Source organism: Cinclus cinclus, chromosome 22, assembly GCF_963662255.1.
Source record: "Cinclus cinclus chromosome 22, bCinCin1.1, whole genome shotgun sequence".
NCBI classification, from domain to species: Eukaryota; Metazoa; Chordata; class Aves; order Passeriformes; family Cinclidae; genus Cinclus; species Cinclus cinclus.
Genome location: NC_085067.1, coordinates 1,193,040 through 1,216,436, shown reverse-complemented (window position 1 = coordinate 1,216,436; position 23,397 = coordinate 1,193,040). Strand labels below are relative to the sequence as shown.

The following is a 23,397-nucleotide window of genomic DNA, read 5'->3' as shown; positions in this document are numbered from 1 at the left end:
GAGGCAACATCATGCTCTCTGATTGACATAAAATAGAGGAATTAAATTATTTTCTCAGAAATCTACTATGGACCAGGTTTGACAGCATTAGGAGAAGTTAACTGGAGGAGGCTGTGCCTCCTGGCACGCTCAGTTTTTAATTATACCACATTATGAGTTCATTAACAATGTGACAGAGATGGTGAGGAGTCTGTGAGTTTTGGGAGCAACACTGGTACCTGGCACAACCTGGGAGCTCGGTGCCATCTCTTTTGCCCTTCAGCTTCTCCAGGGATGAAAGTGAATCTGAGTAAGTGCCTGTTTGACTTCCCCCATGGGGAATCTTCTTCCTGGGAGCCATCCGCTCACCCAGCTGGGGCTGGTGGGCAAAGCTGGCATTGATTTTAATATCCTTGTGCATTAGTGGGAACGGGCTGGCTGAGCCACCAGCCCCTCTTCCGAGAAAGTATTTGCTAGGATTTCAACAGACGCCGACCAAGGCACCAGGTGTCTTCTTTCATGAACGTGTTCTTCCTGAAACAAAATGCTTTGAGAGTCCACTCTCTCTGAAGAAGGTGGAAGGGCGTAGGGAAATGGAATTGCCTTTGTTAAAGCGGAGGGGACATCCAAAAGTAACCCCCTCTCCTAAATCCTTTTTCCACCCAGAAGCAGGTGCGTTTCTGCAGCGTTCCCTCCCCGCTGCTTCCACCGGGCAGCACTGCGTGAGCCTCGCCGTTCCTGCAGGGAATTTGCCTGTTCCGATGCTCCTGCTCTTCCGATAGTGCCGCTTTGTTGGTACAACTGAGAGCGATTGTGCGCCCCGGGGCTGGGTGGCCCCTCCGTGCCGCCCTCGGCCGCGCAGCTGCCCGGCAGCCCGGCCCGATACTGCCTTCTTTGTGCCAGCACTTCGGGAAGCGCCCTGGAGAGCCAGGGAATCTCTCCTTCTTAATTACACATCGTCCTGATAGCCCCGTGCTTAATAAACCCAATACTAGCTCCGAAATAGAAAGGGTTAGAAAACTTGTGGTTTCTCCTAGAAACCACAGCTTGGGGGTTTTTTTCCTGTTGTTTGCTTGGGGTTTTTGTTGTTTTTTTTTTTTTTTTTTACAGAAACTTCTGCTTTAGAACAGGGGATTCTTTCATTGATCTTTGTGCGTTGGTTGTGCCGTGAGGTTTCTTGCTCCTGATAACAGCAGAGTTTTTAGCTGTGCAGCAAAATCAGAGTCATTTCTAGATTGGCTTAAAGCAGCCCCAGCTTTGGTGAGAATCCCCCATGCCGAGTGCAGAATGATCCTCGCTGCACCTGCACGGGAAGAGCAGTTTATCTGGAATTGCAGTTGGAGCGGTTTCAAACAGAAAGCTGAATTATTAGGGAAAATGAAGATTCCAGGCAGTTCCCTGTGTAATAAACCTCCCCTAAAATCCATCTCCCGCAGGGCTGAAGGTGAGTCAGTGATGCACCCACCCGCACTGCGTGCTCCTTGCAGTGCTTTGTCCTAGCCCGGCGGAGCTGCGGGGTGGGATGGGCACAGAGCAGGGCAGAGTCATGGGACAGAACGGGCACGGAGCCCGGCAGAGCTGCGGGATGGGCACAGAGCAGGGCAGAGCTGCGGGGTGGGATGGGCACAGAGCAGGGCAGAGCTGCGGGATGGGCACAGAGCAGGGCAGAGCTGCGGGATGGGATGGGCACAGAGCAGGGAAGAGCTGCGGGATGGGCACAGAGCAGGGCAGAGCTGCGGGATGGGATGGGCACAGAGCAGGGAAGAGCTGCGGGATGGGATGGGCACAGAGCCTGGCAGAGCTGCGGGATGGGCACAGAGCAGGGCAGAGCTGCGGGATGGGCACAGAGCAGGGCAGAGCTGCGGGATGGGCACAGAGCAGGGAAGAGCTGCGGGATGGGATGGGCACAGAGCCTGGCAGAGCTGTAGGATGATCCTGGAGCCAGGCAGAGCCGCAGGATAGGCACGGAGCCCGGCAGTGCCGTGGGACGGTCACCGGAGCTGGCAGGGCCATGGGATGGGCACGGAGCCTGGCAGAACTGCGGGACGGGCCGGGCACAGAGCCCGGCAGAGCCGCAGGATGAGCTGCAGCCTCTCCTGGCGCTCCTGGGGCTGGGGGGGACCTGGCTCACCTCTGCGTCCCCTCCCGCCCGCGGGCTGGGTGGATGGGCCGCTTGCAGAGCCATTAACATAATTTTATGCACTAATTTGTGTAATCATTAAAGAGTCGAGCAGGGCATTGTTCACATGAGTAATTACCTCTATATTCTAATAGCTCTAATTCATCCCTTTAGTGAGTTTCGTGTTTCAGTGACTCAGCCACGATTCACGCTTCGGGTCCCGTATTTTTTTAAGAAATGTCCGTTTCTTGGTTGCCCTCCTCGTAGCTGATGACGCGACAGATCCTGACGAGCTCAGACCACGCGGATGCCGACCTGGGAAGATTTGCCAGCGTGGATCCGGGGCTCTGGGGCTGGCTGCATCCCGCGGGGGGCTTGACTGGCTGGGATGCTGCGGAGGAGCAGCTGCCAGCGGAAATTTAAACATGAAAAACTTGGCAGTTTGCTGAACTCTGGGTATTTTCCTTCTGACAAAGAGCAGGACTGTATTTTTGTAGTCGTTTTTTGATACAAGATGAAACATGGGGGGAAAATTCCACTGTGCAGACTCTGGATCCATTGATTCTCCATCCTCACACGTGCGTGTCTTTGCAGGACACAGGGTGCAGGCAGGAGGGAAGGCGTGGGGAGCATCATTTTCTGCCTAATTTGCAGGATGACACAGGATATTTTCCCGATGCCACCAAAATTAATTTGAGGTAGAGCTGCCTGCTACCACCACAGGTTTTGCTTCCCCCTTGGATACATGGAACGAAGTTGGCTCCTTGGCCCCTGAGAGCAGGGATGCTCTGCCCGAGGCTCCCTCCAGCACTGGATGCTCATCCCTGTGGGATCAGATGAGCGATGCAGATGAATGCACAAACATTGATTATTTTGGAGACAATCCATAACTGCCAAATGAGATTAAACACCATCCAGGTCCCAGAAAAAAAATAAAAGTAAATAGCAAAGAATAAAGAAAATGGGGCATGGCATTGGCAAATGGTCCTGGGGGACCATCTAGCCGAGTGTTAATCCCTGCCATCCCCATTCCTGAAGGATTTCGGAGCTCTCTGCTGCTATTAATCGCAGCAGCCCTGCAGGGAAGGTAATGCAGCATTATCCGTGTTTTCCAGCTGTGGCTGGGGAGGAGAGAAGCAGCCGGCTCGGCCGAGCTTTGCCGTGTGTCAGTGAAAGATCAGGGATTAGCGTTAGGATTTCCTCGCTGGCTCGGCTGCTCTAATTCAGTGGTCATGTTTTTCCCTAAATGCACTGACCTGATGTGCCTGCTGCTGTACATCCCGTGCCCGGGGAGAAGCCAGGGCAGATGGTGGGAAGGGGAGCAAGGCAGGAGTGGATGTTTCCCTGCAGTCCTTGGCCCCGAAGGAATTATTACTAAAAATGGTCACTGGTGATTAACCAGAGCAGCGTGCTGCTAAGTAATTGGTACAGGCTCTGGCTCGGGAAGTTTTTAAATCAAACTGGGAAACAGTTTTCCTGGAGAGCAGCAGAGTTCAGCAGGTTCAAAGGCAGAGTGCTGAGGGCAGCACGGGGCAGGGGGTGAGCAGGGGTCGGTGAGCACCTGCCAGGAGGGCTCTGAAATGTCCCAGATAGAAAAATCTGTGACCTCCTTGTGTCTGTGCACACCCTACGAATCAGAAGGACACACAGGAGCTGCCTCATCCATCCCTGCAAGTGTTCAAGGATGGGGCTTGGAGCAACCTGGTCTAGTGGGAGGTGTCCCTGCCCATGGCAGGGGTGTGGAACCAGATGATCTTCAATAACCCTTCCAGCCCAGACCACTCCACGATTCTCGGCTTTGATATTAAGTGTGAGCCATCCCCACCATGCGACACCGGGGCACAGGGCTGGGGACAAAGATGAGCACGGGCAGAGACCCTGCAGGCCACACCAGCAGCATCCTCGGTTGCCAGCGTGGCAACCAAGGGGCGACTCTTCCTCTCCGTGGGATGCAGATGGCAGCGGCCGTTTCATGGGGGAAAAAAAAAACAACTTGTGACGGAGATTACTAAAATAACAACAAAAAGCCGCTGGGTGCTGGCGGCGTGGGGCAGCTGCGGCGCTCAAGGTGCCAAGCAGAGATTAGCCCAGGCACGGATGGGGACAAGGAGGTGGGAAGAGATAAGGACACTTCCCGGCGTGCGGCCTCAGGGCTAAACATAGCCCAGGGCTCGCTGTCCTTCGGCCGCCGGAGCTTCCTCCGGAGCGCCTCCCGCCCGGGCACGGCGTGTGCTGGAGCACCGAGCCCCGGGGAATGCAGCCAGCCCCATCCCATCCCATCCCATCCCATCCCATCCCATCCCATCCCATCCCATCCCATCCCATCCCATCCCATCCCATCCCATCCCATCCCATCCCATCCCATCCCATCCCATCCCATCCCATCCCATCCCTGCCGGGGAAAGGCAGGCTCGGGCTGTAGGGAAGTGGCAATCCGTCTGCTGCGGTACCCCGGGGAGAGGAGAGAGACAGCGGTGGATCCACAGGGATTAGGGAGGATGAGGAAATCCCAGGAAGGGTTTCCCATGGCAGGTGTGTGGCTGAGAGGGGACAGAGGGTGCAGGAGATGCAGCAGGGAAGAGTTGAGGAGCGCTGCAGGGAAGGGAGTGACCATTGCAGGGCAGCTTGCCCTGGGGATGCTTTCACCAGGGAACGCTTAAGGCACGGAGTAACCGTGAGGCTTTTCCTGCCTGGAGGGAGCAGAGCCCTAGGGGAGCCCAGAAATGGTGACAGTGTGGTGGGAGCTGACCCAACTCTGTGCGGGCCCGGGGGTCTCCCCGCTGTCACAGCAGCGTGTGACCCTGGCACCACAGCCCACTGCCCGGGGCATTCCCCTGGCTTCTCCAGCTTCCCTCCCTCCCTCCTCACACATCACAGCAGCAACGCACCTCCGAGTTTGGGGCTAAAGGCAGGAAAGCAGAGCCGGGAGCAGCGCTCGGCCATCCCTGCTGAGTCCCAGGGACCGCGCTCCTTCCCCTGGGGCAGCTCCTCGCTGCTTCCCCCCTGAACGCCGCCCTGCCTCTCAGTGTTTCAGCCGAGCTGGCTGGCAGTTTCCTGCATATTATTTCCCTCTTTTGAGAAGCGAAGCGATCTTTCCGATGCGCTAATTACGAGGAGGCTCCGGCGCTCTCGGCAGTGGCAGCGCTCCCGAGCCCGGGGCTGGCTGGGTGGTGGCCCTGGCGCGGCGCGGGCAGGACAGGGCATCGCTGCCACCCTCGAGGGCACGATGGAGACTGTGACTATGGGCAACCATCTGGCAAAAGCTTTTCCCTTTTCCCTTTTCTTTTCTGTTCCCATTCCCATTTCCCTCTGCCTAGTAAATGGGTTGCCTGTCCCTGCAGCGTCTTCCACCCTCGTTTTGCTGTGGGTCAGGGATGTCCATCCAGTGGGCAGTGGGAGACCGTGGGATATTCTCTGGAGGATGCTGGATCATCCCACGGTTCCTCCCACTCTGCTTCCACACCTGCTTCCCGCAGATGTAATTCACTGTCTCTGTTTAGTGTCCCTGATCACTTTGAGAGGGAATCGAGGCTGCAAAGAGAGAAACCAGAAAAGACAGAACTTGGGAAGCAGCTGAAGGGAAATTGCCTGCGGGGAGCATGTTCTCAGCACCATCAGCACAGCTTATTTACACACTCGAGGGCTCTCCAGCCCCACAGAGCTGCAAAGTTCAAAGCCCGCTGTGGCAATAAGAGCATGAACAGAAAGGGGTTCCTCTACAGCTGAAATCTTTGCCCGGTTTCTATTGTAAATGATGCAAGCACTCGCTGGCCCAGCAGGGCTGGAGCAGGGAGCGTCAGGGGGATGCGTGGTGCTGGCACTGGGCAGAGCATGGCTGTGGCACCAAGGGGCAGCTCCGGTGCTGGCCTGTCCCTGGGAGGCTTCCCACAATGAGCCTCAGCACTGGAAGGAGACACCCAGCAGCATTCCATTCCTTCCTAACAGTATGGGAAGTGCCAAGGGAGAAGGAGGGAAGATTTGAGTTTGAAAAGGCAGAAAAGCGCAGCCTCAGGATGGTGGTAAATGGGCCACACGGTTCCCAGTGCCCTAGAAATTCCCTGTGAGCTGCACAGCAGGGTGGCTGCTGATGCTATCGCTGTCCCAGCTCCATGACTAAGGGAGCTGGAAGGTATAAATTAAATAACACAGCACTTCAAGCCGCCTGTTATGTGGGTTTGTCCTTAGCAGTGCTGTTTTAATTAAGATGGAGAGTTTACAAATCTAACCTTTGTTTATTCTGCTTTGGGGCATATATAATGTAAATATGTGTTTTCAAACACTGTGGCTTTTTAGACTTCCAGTTATAATTCTGGGTAAAGGAAAGTTCGTCAGGTTTGGCACAGACTTGCCCTTTCTAAATAGAGCTCCTGCGAGTCCTTCCCCCCGGGGACTCTCAGTGCCTCGGCTCGCTCTGCTTCCAGACTAGCCCTGGGATGTGTCGGGGTAAAAGAGGGGCTGGGAGGGCCCAGAAGGGCACTGCCAAGAGGGAAGTGAGTTCCAACTCCGTTTCCCTCTTGTCTGACTTAGCTGCGAGTCTCGCAGGTTTTGTTCCTCTCAAGTCCTTTAGCTGTGAAAACAAGAACAGAGTTTAGGCGGCTACGTGCTCGTCGGGATTTCTCCGATGAGTCAGTGATACGCTTGGGTAGTTTTCTTAGCCTTTAATTGAAGTGAGTGTGAGCCCTTAACAAAGAGCTCTCCCAAGTCTTCCTTAATAAGCGTTAACAAAAATAACCGAGCGACCGGGAGGGAAATAACCAGGGGCGGCAGTGGTGTCCCCTCTCCTCGAACGTGGAGCTCCTCCAGGCTCTCCGGGGTCGGAACACCGGGCAGGACAGAGTCATGGGCTGCACAGGGGGTGATCCAGCTGGGAAAAAACATCTGGGATGAGCAGAGAGCATCTCCAGGTGAGCCGGGCTGGTGGAGTCCTGGCAAACCCCTTTGTCTCCTTTTTTTGGTCTGTTTTTCTCAGTGAGGATCTGCAGAGCAAGGGCAGTATTTTGCAGTTTCTAGTGCTGTGCATCAGTACAGAGCTCTGTGCTGGCACAGACAGGAGGGTCAAAACCAAGAAGGCTCCAAACTCCCTGAGGCTCACGGACCCTTGGAGGTGCAGGTGCTCCCAAGCAGGCTGGGCCACTCCAGGCAGCCAAACCCCTGGGCACAGAATCACAAACTTCCCTCTGGGGTCACAAGGCTGAGAAACTCCCTTTTGTTTTAAATGCAAACACGTTTTGACATAACCACTTGACTCTGGCACTGGAGTTTCAAGGAAAAAAGCCTGAGAGGCGTGAAAGAACCGCAGGCATCTCTCGGAACAGAACAAATGACTGTTTTGCAATGCTCTAGGAAGGTGAAGAAACGCCTGGGGAGGGCTGAGGACCAGCAGTGCAGGAGCCAGGTGACCTGCCCAACGCTGCACAAAGGTGTCCCCTGCTTTGTCCCCACTGTCCCTCCTCCCTGCTGCGCCAGGGCTGTGCTGAGCTGCAGCTTCAGGATCGGCCTTTGCATTATCTGTAACAGGAGACAAGAAAAACCATCCGGGTGTCCCACATGGGAGGAAGTCACAGGGGCCAAATTTAGCCCTGCACGCTGCAGCCAGGGCGCCCCGGCTGCTTCTCCCCACGCCCGGTGCCACCGAGGCCTTGGATGCTCAGCGGGGATCCAGGCCTGAGCAAAGAGGATTGTACAGAGCTGGGGGAAAATAAATAATAAAGTGCTGTAAGCCTGTTCTCATCTCCCCAGCGCCAGTGAAGGCAACGGGAGGTCAGGATTAATAACCCCCCTCCTGTGACAGTGTTAAACCTGCCACACTCAGGTGTTGAAGAAATGCTGGGTGTCCCTCAGATGCCACCTGAGGCAGGGCACAGACGTTCCCCCACATCCTTCCCTGTCCTGGGAGCACCAGGGAGGTGCAAGGGGCCGTCCCTGGGTCCCGTCCTGCTGCCTGTCAGGGACGTGCTTGATGTATGTAAACACGTAATTAACGGTACGAATATATTTAATTGCTCGTGGCTACGATTTGCATGCATGTGCTGCACCGAAGATGCCTCAGGTACGGGCGAATCCGTTCATCTGGCGCCGTGGAGACTGCGCGGAGCGCTCACCGCACGGCCCGAGCCCCCCGCGGGCTGCGGGACAGCGTCGGGCCCGGCCCCGCTGGAGCCCGGCCAGGCGGGGTGCGAGGCAGAGCCGGCCCCGGGGAGGCGGCAGCAGCCCCGGAGGGCTGAGGGCGAGCCCGGGTGGGCTGAGGGCGACCCCGATTGTGCCAAGGCGGTGGCGGCGCCGGGCGACCCCCGGGGCAGCCCCGAGTTCACACCCCCCCCCCCCCCCCATCACCACCCCCGCCCCCGGCGCTGCCGCCCGCCTGCACCCGCGGGCGAAGCCGCCCCCCGCCGCCCCCGCGGCTCCCTCCCTCCCGGCGCGGCGGGCGGGGGCGGCGGGCGGGGAGGGGAGAAGGGGAGGGCGGGCGGCTCGGCGGCCCCGGGGCCGAGCCGGGGCGGGCGGCGGCGGCCCCGGACACCTCGGCCGCTCCTCCATCTTCTCTCGCCACAGCTCGGCTTCCCCAGCCCGGGACCGGCCCATTGCCAGCCCCGCGGGGGGGGCGGCCGGCCCGCCGCGCCGCCCCGGCCCCGCCGCCCGCGCCGCCGCCCCGCCGCGCCGCCCCGGGCCCGCCGCCCGCCCCGCGGCGAGGGGAGCGGCGGGGGCGGCGCCGCGGCCGCCCGGGCCATCGCCGCCCCGCCGGGGCGCCGCGCCGCCGCCTCCCCCCTCTGGGCCGCAGTGGTGCAGCCCGAGGTTAGCGGAAGCGGCCGCTCGGCGCTGCCATGTTGAGCCGCCGCCGCCGCCGCCGCTTTGTTGTCGGCTCCATGTAGCTGCGGCCCGGGGGAGGGAGCGACGGGGGGACCGCCCGCCGCAGCCGCCGCCGCCGCCGCCCGGGGCCGCGCCGCCCCCGCCATGGAGGCCAACTGGACCGCGTTCCTCTTTCAGGTGAGGCCCCGCGGCGGCGGCGGCGGCGCTGCCCGCGCCCCCCCTCTCTCCCTCCCTCCCTCACGGCCGCGGCCCCGCCGGTCCCCGCCGGGCCGTGCTGTCACTCAGCGCGGCCGCCCGGCCCCCGCCCGCCCCCGGCCCGGCCCGGCCCGGCCCGACCCGGCCCGCCGGGCAGCGCCTCACCGGCCCCGCGGCTCCGCTTCTCCCTCCTTCCCTCCTGCACTTTCTCCCTCCGCCGCCGCCCCGCAGCGCGCTCCTTCCCGCTTTCATTACAAACCACCGATATTCATATTTATATTTTATTTTTATTCCTCGCAAAACGTGAGATCGCGCTTTATTTTTTTTTTTTTTGGTGTTTGCTTGTTTTTCTCTCTCTTCCCCCCACCCCCCCGCCCAAAAAAGAAAAACAACAACAACAACAGAAAAAAAATAAACAAAAAACAACCCCACGAACAAAAAAAAAACAACCCCGAGCTTCCACCGGGCTCCAACAAAACCCCGATGGAACAAACGCCGTGTCTGGGAGAATAAATTAATCCCTCTTTAAACAGCCTGACTCAGGGCCGGCTGACGAGGGAGCTTGTTTTCTTTTAAAATAGGACGCGAGCGGGCCGGATTTCTGTAAAAACTGGCGAAATCCTAACGGCAGTGGGGAGGAATAGGGACGGTGGAGCGTGCAACCCCTCCCTTTGCCAACTGAGTCACAATTTTCCCCCTTTCTGTCGGTAAAAGACTGACTTAAAAACACCGCTGTTTATGTAATTCCGAAGAAAATCCAATGTACCGAAAAAAAAAAAAAAACTAAAAAAGAAAAAAATCCTCGCCTGGCTTTTGTGAGCCTTGCGAGCCCTTTCGCACCAGATTGTTTTCTCCTGTGGTTTTTTTTTTTTTTGGTTGGGTTTTTTTTTTTTTTTTTTGAGCTGGAAAACATAAAATGTGTGATTGCAGCAGCAGCGGGGGAAAAAAAAAAAAAGCGCCCAGCACATCACCTTTCTCAAGGTAAAATAATCCTCTTTGCACATTCCCGGTGGCGGCCGCTCGCTTCCTCACTGTCCTCCTCGGAATTAAACCCAAACCAAACCCGTGACACGAGTTTGAAAACCTGAGTTGAATGAATAAATCCGCCAAGAACGAGCACCATTCCTTTAGGGAGGAAAAATTCGTCCCTTGCAAGTACCAAGGGATGAGTCACTCGCTCGGGTTCTCTGCCTCCGAAAACACGCCGGGAATGTTCCGGGGAGCCGGTACCGGGAGCTGGGTGCTGGGTTTTCCGTTTTTCCATGATGGATGCGGGTGATGCCATCGAGTTTGGCTGAGGTCTGGTGAATTATTTCTTACTCTAGTGGGCAGTTGTGATTCGCACGTAGGAAACTTCACGCTAAGAAGTTAATCTCCTTAGTTTAGGGCCATCTCCCTCCGAGCTGGGGCTGCTTTAGTGCCTTGCTGCCTCCCAGCTGAGTGTTTTCCAGGGGAAATTTTTCCTAAGCTGGCAGGACTGTATTGCAGCAGGCTGAGAAATGCCAAGTAATGCTTTCAAGTACGTGTCCAGCTCCTCGCTGCTCATCCGTGTTTTTTTTTTGAAGGTGCTGAGTTTTGAGGTAGTGATGTCACACACTGATTTAGGAGTCAGCTTTGCTGCTTTTAATTAAGGAGTCAGCAGTTCACTTTCTGAACGTGTGACTCGGAAGCATCTTCATAAAACTGTGACGTGGAAATTTTCCTCAGATTTCCTCCCCCCCCCCCCCCCCCCGCCCTTCTAAATAATAAAGCTTTCAGAGCTCGTTATAAATGCTGGATATTGTTTCTTGAGTGGTTTTGTTAAAATCAATGATTTGGGGTGCGAGCATGCCAATGCACCCAACAGAAAGCAGCACTGAGGTAGTCCTGATGTGACTTTCATTTTTCTTCTTCCCATTCTCACAGCAGCACATCAGCCCTGATCCAGCTGATTAGTTAAAACTAGTTAAAAAGCAGGGATTTTAAAGTCTCTCCCCAGTGTCAGTTAAATAACAAATGGAAGAGACTGAATATTCACACTCGTTCTTCCTGGGGGGAGTGTTAAACTGAGTGTGTGTTCTAGCTGGGACAGGATTCTTAAGGGACATCCTAATACGTGGAATATAAAGTTGTAATTTTTAACCAAATGTTTTTAGAGAAGGTTTCAACGTCTTAATTTTAGTCCCGCAGCAGTGGGCTGTGAGACTGTAAACTGCTCCTTCCAAATAAAGTTGTTCCACTGTTTTTAGGTGGCATTTTGATGAATTGTATCCCTTTCTAAAGAAACAATCGTGCCACTGAATAAGCAGTTCTTGTTTGGATCTTCTCAGTCCCCAAAATGCATAGTTGGAAAACCACTTTTAGGATGTGCTCAGGAAGCGAAAGTTGTATCTGTTAATGTGAGGAGGACTCATCCATCAGATGGAGTGTTCAAGATATGACTCATGCTAATTTGTTGCTCTCACATTAAGGCTGGAGCACAAAAATATTTTAGCCTCTGGCATTGGAAGTTCACAATGCCACATCCTACACTCCGGGTCGCGAATTACAGGGTTTTTTTTTGTTCACTGCCCCTCCAGGAGAGAAGGAATTAGTGACAGAACCAAGGGGATTTTGCAGGGAGCCTGTCCCAGGCCATCAAAATATCTCCAAAATGTTGACTTGACGTTAATGCTGGGTCGAGTAAAACCGTGGTTGGAGCCTGCATAACTGCGCCTGCCAGAGGCGTGCAGCAGGTGCTGGCTTCCCTTCTCCAACGGGGAGTTAAAAAAAATGCTGCCTGATCCTTTTTTAAAAGGCTTTAGCAGCCCTTGGAAACTGAGGAACACAGCTCGTGGCAGAAGGGCTGTGAGGAGCACAGTGCTGCGAATAACGCTGGCTCCCTGGGAACCAAGATAAGCAGACTTACATAAGCAGCAGCTCCAGAGCCTGCAGCCTGATGAACATACATTGTTTTATGTCCACTGTCTCCATCGGATCTGTAGGAATAAGTGCATCATTACCTTGAAGTGCTGACGATTCTTTGAGGCTTAAAAATATCCATAAACTGCCTAAGTTTGAACCTTGTCCAAAGGATTTGGGCTCTCCATTATCCGATCTGCTAGCTCTGCCTTTGAAATTGTATCTCTGGAGCTATCATTAGGTGCTCTGCAGTGTCTTCTGGTGCAGTTTAGCAACATTGTTCAATGCTGATTTGAAGTTGTAAAACATTTCAGTTTTTTTTTCCTAAGTTAAAATTGCGTTGAAGTGCACAACTTGCTCAGCGTTGTGCTGTCGGTGTGTATTGTGCATACTCTTACTTTGATGCAATGTAGAATCGTCAAAACCTTTTTTAAAAAAATGTGGAAAATAAATGGTTGAAAATCCACAATTGTCACTGAAGTCAGGGAAAAGTTTAATGGAGCTGCTGGAGCTTGTGCCATGCCCTGATTTAGCAGCGTCGCCTCCAGGAGAGTTCTGGATCCAGCTCTGCAATCACTCCTTGAAATAAAGCAGCCCCTGGGGCTGTTGTTGGAGGTGGCTGCTGTGGCCAGGCAGGTGTGCTAATATCCAGCCTACCTGTTGCATCCTGAGCTTTGGATCTAAAAAGCAGATAAACATGGACAGCCTGGTCTGGCTCCTAATGAATCCCAAAGGTTTTTTCTCCTGTTAACAGCCGGAGTCCAGGCTTTCTCCTGTGAACTGTTTTCCTGTCAGATAAGCTTGGAGTGTTTGGGAGCTTGTATTCCTTCCCACGTGGGTTAGTGTTGGTATCCACCCATGGCTTCTATCCAAAGATCACCAGCATCACGCTCCCAAAAAGTGAGATTGGATGCAGGGGCTGTCCCACAGCAAGGGAGAGATGCTCTGGGGGGGCTGTAGTCTCTGCTGCCATCCAGAGAGGCAAAGCACCCAGGATACAACTAGGAAAATGGCCCAAAGCGAGCTTCTAGAAATACTGGCCTGTCCAAAGGACGTGTTGAAATGGATTCCCATGGGAAGAGCATTACCCTGAGTGCCCTTCCTAGTACTGTCCACCCCAGCAGATGTAAAAGTAGACAGGTTAAGGTCATGCACCGGCACAGTGTTTTATTCAGCTCTCACAGCTTTGAGTCCTGTTATTTCGTGAGGAAAACCATAGGAAAGGAGTCCTGGAAGGCTGCAGTACTGATCTAATGGGAATGCAAGTTTCCCCAAACTCAGCTTCAGGCCTGGCATGCTGCGTTAATAACGAGCCTGATTTAAAACTGGTCTGATGAGACCGAGGCACATCTTGAATACAGATGCACTTAAACTGGCTTAAGGTGCTGGAGTGATTTATTTTAATGCTCCATTAGGCTGAATTGGTCTGTGTGGTTTCTAAACCACATTAAAATTGTATCTGCCAGGGTTTTGTCCCAGTCTAACGGGATGAGTTTTAATAACGGCGTTTCTGCCTTAGAATAACCACGCGTGGTGCAGCACAGCCTGTGGCAGGCAGGCTGCAGCTCAGAGGTGCTGGCTTCCCTTCCTGGTAGCTTCTGCCACAGATTCTGTGGTTCAGAGTTAGTTGGTATTGGCTGCTTTCAAACAGCTTTCAGGGTTTATTCCCAACACTCCCAAACCGTGTTCTCCAGCATCTCTAGATGTCTCCCAGTATGTATTGATCAGCTTCTCTTCCCAGCACAAAGTAGCTGCTGACGAAGAGAAAAAGGCCGTGCCGCTATTCTTGTTAGTTCCAGACGCAGAGAGCAGGGTGGTCAGTGGATAAATGCATCAGGAACCTGCTAAATATAGAGATGTGGCTTTAGACAGCTCCCGATTCCAGTTGCTTTGGTTTCAGTGCTGGCACAGGGGTATGAACACGCTGTTTAAATAAGACACCTTATCGCATCCTGGTTCTCTGTGGCTGCAGTTCAGTTCTCAGTGTGCACTGAGCTTGGCTTAAAGGTGGGGCCTGATTTTGCAACTCCTGTCAGTACCTTCATCCTCTGCAGAGATAGTCCTGAGGTGCCATCTGATACGATCATTAGCAAAATGAGTTATCTGTTATGTAAAGATGAAATGCTATTGCTGAAACATCTGACAAGCACCTAGTTGTCTTCCATAAAAAGTTGCCCTCCAGAAACTTAATAATTCCTTGGTTGTTGCACTGTGTCCTACACTTACCACAGGATCTACGCAGCTAGGGCATTAACAGCACGAGCCGTTTATCTTGTCCAAAAACAGCATTATGTAACCTTCCCCTGTTGTTCCTTCCATGGCTTTTGGTCTAGAATGCGCTTCCCTGTCATTTGTAAATGTTCTCACCATGCCAGAGCGAGCACCCAGCCAGAGAATTTAAGTGTGAATGTTTGGTTTTAGGCACACGAAGCCTCCCATCACCAACAGCAGGCAGCACAGAACAGTTTGTTGCCTCTCCTGAGCTCTGCTGTTGAGCCGCCCGATCAGAAGCCGATTCTGCCCTTACCAATAACGCAGAAACCTCAGCCTGCACCAGAAACATTAAAGGATGCTATTGTTGGGATTAAAAAGGAAAAACCTAAAACCTCCTTTGTGTGCACTTACTGCAGCAAAGCTTTCAGGGACAGCTACCATTTGAGGCGTCACGAGTCCTGCCACACAGGGATAAAGTTAGTGTCACGGCCAAAGAAAACTCCCACCACAATGGTGCCCCTTATCTCGACCATCGCTGGTGACAACAGCCGGAGTTCACTGGTTTCGACTATCGCAGGCATCCTGTCCACAGTCACTACATCTTCCTCTGCCACCAACCCCAGCAGCAGCGCCGGCGCCACGGCCATGGCGGTCACGCAGACGGTGAAGAAGCCCAGCAAGCCCGTGAAGAAGAACCACGCTTGTGAGATGTGTGGAAAGGCCTTCAGGGACGTCTACCACCTCAACAGGCACAAGCTGTCCCATTCGGACGAGAAACCCTTCGAATGTCCCATTTGCAATCAGCGCTTCAAGAGAAAGGATCGCATGACCTACCACGTGAGGTCCCACGAAGGCGGCATCACGAAACCCTACACCTGCGGTGTTTGTGGGAAAGGCTTCTCAAGGTACCATGTAGCAAATCCCAGGCATGCTCCGCTAGTGGCTTTTCGTGAGCAAGAAGGGTTAAGCTGTGGTAGTGAGGAGCTGGGAGAAGTAAACTTCTGAGGAGATTGGTGAGGGGATAAAGAGCCTTTTCTGCCTTTAGGGTGGGGAAGTCTCCATCTGAGCAAGGTTAGCAGTGGCCAGAAGTGGTCACTTTTTTAGGACAGTGTTTGAAATGGTTTCTCGACCTCATGCAGGGCCCGCAAGATGCGTGTCTGTGTCATTGAGCCCCTTTAGCAGCCTTTGCCATGGTCTCTGACCAAACGGGGCAGGGCAGGAAAACTGTCACCTCTCTTACAGCAGGGTGCAGGGCACTGACAGAGCACAGGGGAGCTCGCACTGCTGCTGGCTCGGTTTGTACCTGTGCTTGCAATAGACAAAACTTCAACCTTTAGAGCTGTTGCGCTCTCATCTTTACACAAGGTGTGACCAAACGTGCCATTTTTAGGTGTGTGAGGCGAACAGAGTTAAGTTTTAAGCTGTGAGGTGTTGCAGCTGAAGCCCCTGGGAGGTGAGGGGAAGGGATTTATCCTGGCTGTCAGAGGGATGGGGGCTGCAGGGAGTGACCAGCGTGGTGTCAGCACTGCTAGCCAAGGTGTCCCGACTCCGTTTGTAACAGTGTGCACTTTTCTCCTGTTCCTCTCTTTCTTGCAGGCCTGATCATTTAAGCTGTCACGTTAAACATGTTCACTCAACAGAGAGACCCTTCAAATGCCAAGTAAGGGCTAAAATGGTTTATTAAGAACAGTAGTACTCGGGTGAATCTTTCCAGAACTGTATTCACTCCTTTTGATTTTGAAAAGCAAGTTTAGGAGTAAAGCCACATCTGCCACCACACCACAGTGCTGGAGTTCTGGTGGAACTTAAAAAAGATGCCGTGGATGCTTTTTTAGGAAGATTAGAGGCTTTTTGCTTTCTTGGAGAACAGCGTAGTTGCTCTGTTTTACCATATGCTTAACTTAGTAGTAGGATTGTAGCAGCATCCTCAGCTCAGTGCTCATTTCTGGGGTAATGTGTGCAGTGTGTTTCTCAGCATGTTCAAATCAAATGTCTTTCTCAGAACATCTATTTAAAATGGGTGGGAATGGTTGATTCTGGATCTGTTATTTTGCTGGAAGGGGACAGCAAGTTGTCATAAGTTGATGACTGAGTCTAGGAGAAATAATTTGATCGCCCTTGAACAATTAACTGGTTTTTTTTGGAATATCCATGCCTATCGCAACCTGTGTTTTAGTGACTTACCTTCTTAAAGGCCTTGGGTAAAAACAATAGTATTAGGAAGAGGTTTTGTTTCCTTGTGCTGGATGGGAACAGAAGTATTTGAGCAGTGTAAGGTACCAAGTTCATATTTGTACAGTAAAATTACATTAGAAACCAACTTTGCCTGTTGTAGGTGTTTTTTTATAAGCTCCTCTTACATTGGTGGGTAAGGCAACCCACTGTTTTAAGAAAATTCAAGTAGTATAGAGTATGATTTTTGTCCTGCTTGTCTCAGAAGCGAATTCCATTCTCGGTCTCTGCTGAGTAGTTTGATTTTTGTTTCTCTATAAATACAGGTAAAAACTCAAAGTTGTCAGTACCCTTAGGATACTGTTAGGACCTCCAAGGTATCAGGGGCTCCCAGTGTGCCTGTAGGTGAGGCTGTACTGCTCTGTCTGCACCTCAAGTGTAACTTTGTCCTTCATCTAGACGTGCACTGCTGCCTTTGCCACCAAAGACAGACTGCGGACACACATGGTGCGCCATGAAGGAAAGGTATCGTGTAATATCTGTGGTAAACTTCTGAGTGCAGCATATATCACCAGCCACTTAAAGACACACGGGCAGAGCCAAAGTATCAACTGTAATACCTGTAAACAAGGCATCAATAAAAGTAGGTGAACGTTTTACAAACATTTCTAATAACAATGTGTTTGCGAAGGGAATTGCCTTTGATGACGTTAAAATTCAGCTGTCTGTCAGTCTGGGTGGTCACACCTCTTAAAAGTAGATATTTAGATATTTAGTGACAGAATCTGCTTCAGCTGAAGAATTGGCATGTGTGGAGTTGGTTTGCTGCAAGACTGTGCTCTTACCCCTTGGGAATGCCCTGCAGTTCATGACAGTGTCCCCTCTCTTGAAGAAAATAGTTCCCAAATTTTCTCACCTTTTAAGTTCAGTGCTACTTCCTGAACTGTGCAGGCCTAAAAGTCCAACAGATAGTCTGGAGATTTTAAATTATTTAAGAACTGCTAAGATCTGCCAGGTTTCAGGTCTGAAGCCTCATCTAAAACTCATCAAAATCAGGAGAAAGATTTCTCTGCTTTCTCTGAGCTTTGACTGGAGCTCAGTGTTTCCTCCCTCAGGCAATAGCTGACAAGAAAAGGATTTAAATCCAGCCCTGATATATTTGAGGCATTAATGGCATCTGACTGGTGTTGTGCAGGAGGTCAGATGAGATGTTTGTAATAGCTCCTTCTAGACTTAAACTGTGTGGAAGTGCTGCAGTCTGGACCTGGAATGCCTAGCAAGCAAATGAAGGCTTGGCTTTCAAATTTTCCCTATTTAAATACCTGTAGCTTAAGTTAGCCCACATGGTTAGTAATATTAAACGGGTTTCAGAGGAATAAAGAGGCAGAAGTAAGGAAACTTTGGAAACTTTGTCCTTAAAGCCTTTTAAAGTGTATTAATTTACAACATCTTTGCAGTTCCTGTTACTCCAGGATAATTTGAAGGTACTGGGAATGTCTGAAATGCCTGATTGTTGAGCTTAGTAGGAAATTTGGTTGTCAAGTATTTTTCAAGGTATAGGGTTACAACTCTGGCTTCCCAAGCCAGTTTGGTGGTGCTAAGCCAGTTCACATGAGGCATTTAGAGCAGTTGTTAGAGGTGGAAATGATGAGCTGTACTGTGGCCAGAGAGTAGTGACAGGTTGTTCTCCGATGTAAACTGAGCTTTTTAAGTCATACTTGCAACAGAAAGGAAAAGGCTTTTTGTGTTTTTCATTTTTAAGCTGGAGCTAAAGTTTAGAAAAAATGGAATCGGTTTGAGTTCTAGAGACTCATTGGAGTCTTTAATTTCATTCTTCCTAAATACAAACTAAATAATGTCGAGTCCATTTTTGGCAGTTCAAGTAGATGTTCTTGACTTACATTTTGGGTTTTAGCTCTTGGAAGCACAGAATTAATGATATTGTTTTAAACACCTCTGTGATTTTGTTCTTGGAATCCTGTAAGATTCCACATGCTCTGTGTAGAAGTTGCCTTTTTGATCTCAGCAGAAAGCAGAGTAACTTTTCAAGGTGAATTTGTGTTCTTACTTGATTGGCATAGCATGCATGAGTGAAGAGACCAGCAACCAGAAACAGCAACAGCAGCAGCAGCAACAACAACAACAACAGCAGCAGCAGCAGCAGCAGCAACAACAACAACAGCAGCAACAACAACAGCAGCAGCAGCAGCAGCAGCAGCAGCAGCAGCAGCAACACGTAACAAGTTGGCCTGGAAAGCAGGTAGAGACCCTGAGATTGTGGGAAGAGGCCGTCAAAGCAAGGAAGAAAGGTAAAACAAACCAATATTGACGTGGTTGTGTTTGTGAGGTAGTGAAGTTTACAGTCATACAGGGAGTTTTAGGTGTCAGGGAGGATGTCTTACACGAGTTTCATTCTTAGAAATCATAGCTAAGAAAGAACAGGAGAAGCAGGCCCTAGGGTAGGCTGTGTTAAATGGTTTTATGCTCATGACTTGCTCCCTTGGTCTGTGCTTGCCCGTGTCCTTAGAGCCATCAGTTACACAGGGGAGCTTGTGTCTGCTCCAAGGCAGGAGTGAAGGCTTTGACTTGCATGTGGCTTTTAGCTGTGTTTGTGCTTATTTACCTCATTCCTTTGTGCACACATACCCACCTTGTACTTGCATCTGCACTAGGGTGCATGTATCTGCTGTGTCCTGGTCATCTTGTCTTTCCCAATTTATTCCATCTGCTCTGTCATCATGTAACTGTCTTTGCATGAAGTTTTCTAGACCTCAGAGAACTTTGTCTCTCTCTCTGTTGCTTTTTTTTTTTTTTTTTGTTACAAAATGTGGTAATCAGTGATCCTGTTTCTCATCAGTGCTGGTTCACAGCTTACCTGTGCTGCTGTAATTGAAGTGGAATTGCTGGTGTTGATCATTGTGTCAGTTTGTAGAGAGCAGATTGCTTCAGTTTAGTGGTTTTAGCATACAGTAGTTTAAATTCTCCCATTACTGCTGCTTATTTGTTTCACAACAGTTTGATTATTAATGCCCATCATGTGACTTCATGGATTACATGTTGTAGAAGTTCTTAATCACTACTGCTTACTGTTTTTCACAGGCTGTTTTTAGGTATGCTTTTGACTCACCTTATTTTTTCTTTTTCTCTCAACTTTCCTTTCAGTTCTTCAGTCTGTTTTTGTTTTCTAGGTTCTTGTTTGTGTTTTAGGCTGCTTGCTTCCTTTCCCCTTGTTATGCCAGTAATTGAATTCTGTGATCAGACAGTACAGAAACAGCTTATTCATGTTAAAATGTACTGATAACAGAAGCAGCACATATTGTCAGGCCACTAAACAGATAAAGCAAATGATGTTGGATTTAGAAAATCACTGAAAATTATTTTCTGCTTGTTCATTCCTATGTCTTGTTTCCTTTTCCTTTCTTACTGAGAATGTTGAATATGCTTTAACAGAACAGTGTTTTGGGCAGGATGGGGGGTGAGGGGGTGGGTGGGTAGCAGTGGTGTCATACTGGTGCTTTTAGCTGAACTGGGGAAGGGGCACGTGTGGGATGTGTCTTTGGGTGAGACTGTGCTTGAAGGTGAAGTTAGACCAGTCAATGCCATGCCTGAGCTGCTCTTTCCATGCTGCTTCTCCTGTGCTACTTCCACTTGTGATGGCTTTACAACACTAGATGGGATTTTTTTTTTTTTTTTGTGTAGTACAATTTATTTTCACAATTTTTTTTTTTTTTTTTTTTTTACTCTTCCTCTGCACCCCTCCTAGCTATGGACTTTGAAGAACCAACAGTAACCCTTGAATGGGTCTAATGTTGCTTTCAAAGTTACATTTATATTGCCCCGGAGGCAAAGTGGACTCTTTGCTCCTGGCTTACCTCTGACACGTGGGTGTAACTGAGCTTGGGGTCCTTTCCTACAAATGTGGAAGCAGACACGGCTGCAGAGTGTATTTTCCCCAGGTTTCTTTAGCAGACAGCCCCTCCCTGTTCCCTGTTCCCTGTTCCCGATCCTCCCGGTGTGGCAGCCGGCAGGTGGTGCTGATGGATGTGCAGTGATTCCCGTCCCGTCCCCCCTGCTCCCCAGCCCCGGCCTCCTGGGTCTCCCTTGCTCTGCACTCCAGTCCTGCTTGCTGCAAACCCCCCCCCAGAACCCCCCCAAACCAACATGGTGTGGAGCTGTAGCTTGTGTGAAAGATGAAGAGCTGATGGGGGGTTGAGGGATGTGCTGCTGGGTTAGTCTTGAAGTAGAGGTACTGTGAGTAGTGGAGTGGTTTAGCAGCAATAATTAAGACTGAAATAAGCAGGTAAATATTGAAACGAGCTTTGCTTATCAGTCCCTAATAATGACTTTTTAAAACCTTCACAGAATGTCAGTTCACCTTTGAGAAGGCTATAGAGTACGTACCATTCGGTATGTACACTCTCTCCTCTATTTCTACTGTTCCTCTTGGGAGGATTTTTTTGATTGTACAGTACTGTTTTTATGAACATGGAAACCCTCTTGCTAAGACAACCTCACTTGACTTCTCACGAAAAAAAAAATACTCAGTTGAAATGACCTGCATGAGAGTTTGCATTTCCTGTAGGCTATAGAATGTTAACAGTTTTAACTTACTAATAATACCTACAGAAAATTATTCCAGAATTTGTACCTGTTCTTGTTTGGTTTTTGGGTTTTTTGTTTTGTTATGTTCTGTTTAAATCTTGTCCATGGTTTTTTTTATGTGTTAAAAACTTTTTGTCTTTTTTATGTCTCATTTTTAGAAGCTGCTAACTTGTGCCAAACCTCCACTGCTGCTACTACGCCTGTGACTCTTACTACTCCATTCAATATAACGTCCTCTGTGGCTTCTGGGACTATCACAAACCCAGTCACAGTGGCAGCTGCAATGAGCATGAGAAGTCCAGTAAATGTATCAAGTGCAGTTAATATATCCAGTCCGATGAACTTAGGGCATCCTGTAACTATAACCAGTCCTCTGTCCATGACCTCTCCATTAACGCTCACCACCCCGGTGAACCTGCCCACCCCAGTAACTGCTCCAGTGAACATAGCACACCCCGTCACCATCACGTCCCCCATGAACCTGCCCACCCCCATGACGCTGGCTGGTCCCCTCAACATAGCCATGAGACCAGTGGAGAGCATGCCTTTCCTGCCCCAGGCCTTGCCCACCTCTCCTCCCTGGTAAACAAGTTCTAAACAGTATTAAAAAGGATTAAAATGGAATCCTTACCAGCAGTTCTTTTTTGGGTTTTGTTTGGTTGGGTTTTTTTTTTTTTGTTTTGTTTTGTTCTGTTGGGTTTTTTTGTTTTGTTTTGTTTTAGTTTATAATAAATTCAGGCTAAGACACTGGGGCAACATCATCAGAGACCACAGTAGCATCTTCCCCTTGATTTGGCTCACATGGTTCAGGCTTGAGTTTCACTGGAGCACTTCATTTAAAGTAAGTTTTACCTTGTAGCTGACTGATGCTGAATTAGAGCAGATACTTATTTGCCAGAGTTTTTTTTAAAAAAAAGGAAAAAAATTAAAAAATAGGTAATAAAAAAACAGTTTTATGTTTTATCCCCTCAAATTATAACTTAGAAAATTATTTTAATCTAAACACTAGCGAAGACCCCTCTGTATCTGTGACAGGGTGGATGGCTCATTTTAACCTGCCAGGCAAGTCCACTGTTTCTGAGCTAGTGTAGAACCTTTGTCTGTGTTGATGTTTTTTTGGTTTTCTGTTTTGTTTTGGTTTTTTTTTTTCTAATGAGTAAATGCATTACAATGTTGTCATTTAAAAGAAAATGCATTTTTGGAGAAAATATGCATTTTACCTTTGGGAATATGGTAATTTCAGGCAGCATTCCCTATGGGAAAGGTGATACCAGCTCTGATATGCAAAGCATATGATAACTTATCATTCTAACTTCAACATATAATAGGGATTGTGACCTGATATTTGGAGATGTAAATATTACCCAACATATTACCCTAAGGGAATAGAGCATTGTAGTCAACATTTTTTAAAAAAAACAACCTGTTATTGTTTGGTGAGAAACAGCCATGGCTGACAGAAGAGGAGTCAAAATGTATGTAAACATGGTCTCTGAACAGTCAGAACCCCATGGGACTCTTATCTAGGAGCAAAAGGAGTGCTTGGAAACTTAAGGAAAATTGCTTTAAGCTGGAAGATTCTGGAGGCCCTGGGTGTGATTTTTATGCCCTCTGCCTCCCAGTCAGAGCCTGCTGGTGTTTCAGCAGGGGACAGACGTGTTAGTTGTTCACTAGAAGTTTTGTCTTATATTAAATTGTATACAGTTTTTATTCTAACCACTAACTAGGTAGGATGCCCCTCCAGGACAAGCAGAGAGCGTCTTTTAATTTCTCCCCTATTTTTTAATCAAGTGTTGTGCAAATCTGTTCAACTTTGTAAATATTTGCAAACATCATCATTTTTACGTTATTCTTCTATTGTGTTAACACATTTCTATCAATTTGTGAGAGTTCTGGGGTGCTGAGCTGTCCAGCCCAGAACTGCTCATAAATGGTCACACATGTTTAAGCTACATGTGCTTTTTTTTCTTAACCTGTTTATCTGTACATAAAGTAGAAAGCAAAGTCTAGGGAAACAGATATACTTTTTAGACTATCATGTCACATATTCACATTTTTAAAACTTTGTTTAAAAAAAAAAAAAAAAAAAAACAAACCACCCTAAACCCAACCTCTACATTAAATTAAAAAATAAAGAGGAGAAAAAAAAAAAAGAAATCACAGTTGAGATGTTTTTATCTTAATGAAGTTGAGAGCTCTGGAGATTAGCGTGTGCATTTTCACAGAGTGCTAGCAGGACTGACCAGTCACACTGGACTGCTTCTGTTCCTCCCCGGCCGTGTCCGTGCGAGCAGTGATTGCCAGGCTGCTGGCTCAGGTGACAGGTATCTGTATCCTTACGTGAAACTGTTCTAGGGGCTTGGACTACATAGTAAAAACAAAAACAAACAAAAAAAAATAATAGAGCTTAGTGTAAAATAATTTTATAAATG

At 49.8% G+C, this 23,397-nt stretch overlaps 1 protein-coding gene across 2 annotated transcripts; it reads left to right on the top strand.

Annotated features, from left to right (window-relative positions):
* Positions 1-8,875: 8,875 nt before the first annotated feature.
* VEZF1 (vascular endothelial zinc finger 1) lies at positions 8,876-23,118 on the top strand. 2 transcript variants are annotated; one of them, XM_062507069.1, is made up of 7 exons: positions 8,878-9,079; positions 14,399-15,096; positions 15,788-15,851; positions 16,823-17,006; positions 18,445-18,672; positions 20,726-20,770; positions 21,124-23,118. In XM_062507069.1, the coding sequence occupies exons 1-7, from the start codon at positions 9,047-9,049 to the stop codon at positions 21,549-21,551; spliced, it is 1,680 nt and encodes a 559-aa protein (XP_062363053.1). In that variant the 5' UTR covers positions 8,878-9,046; the 3' UTR covers positions 21,552-23,118. The 2 variants fall into 2 exon arrangements, with proteins under 2 accessions (XP_062363054.1, XP_062363053.1); XM_062507070.1 differs by lacking the exon at positions 20,726-20,770 and having other exon boundaries at positions 8,876-9,079.
* The last annotated feature ends 279 nt before the right edge of the window (positions 23,119-23,397 follow it).

What these genes read in the sequence shown, in the direction of transcription:
- VEZF1 (XM_062507069.1), top strand. Translation starts at nt 9,047, where the DNA reads ATGGAGGCCAACTGGACCGCGTTCCTCTTTCAG. An exon ending in TAAACAAGGCATCAATAAAA is followed by an intron (nt 17,007 to 18,444) that starts GTAGGTGAACGT and finishes TGATTGGCATAG; the next exon opens with CATGCATGAGTGAAGAGACC. An exon ending in TATAGAGTACGTACCATTCG is followed by an intron (nt 20,771 to 21,123) that starts GTATGTACACTC and finishes TCTCATTTTTAG; the next exon opens with AAGCTGCTAACTTGTGCCAA.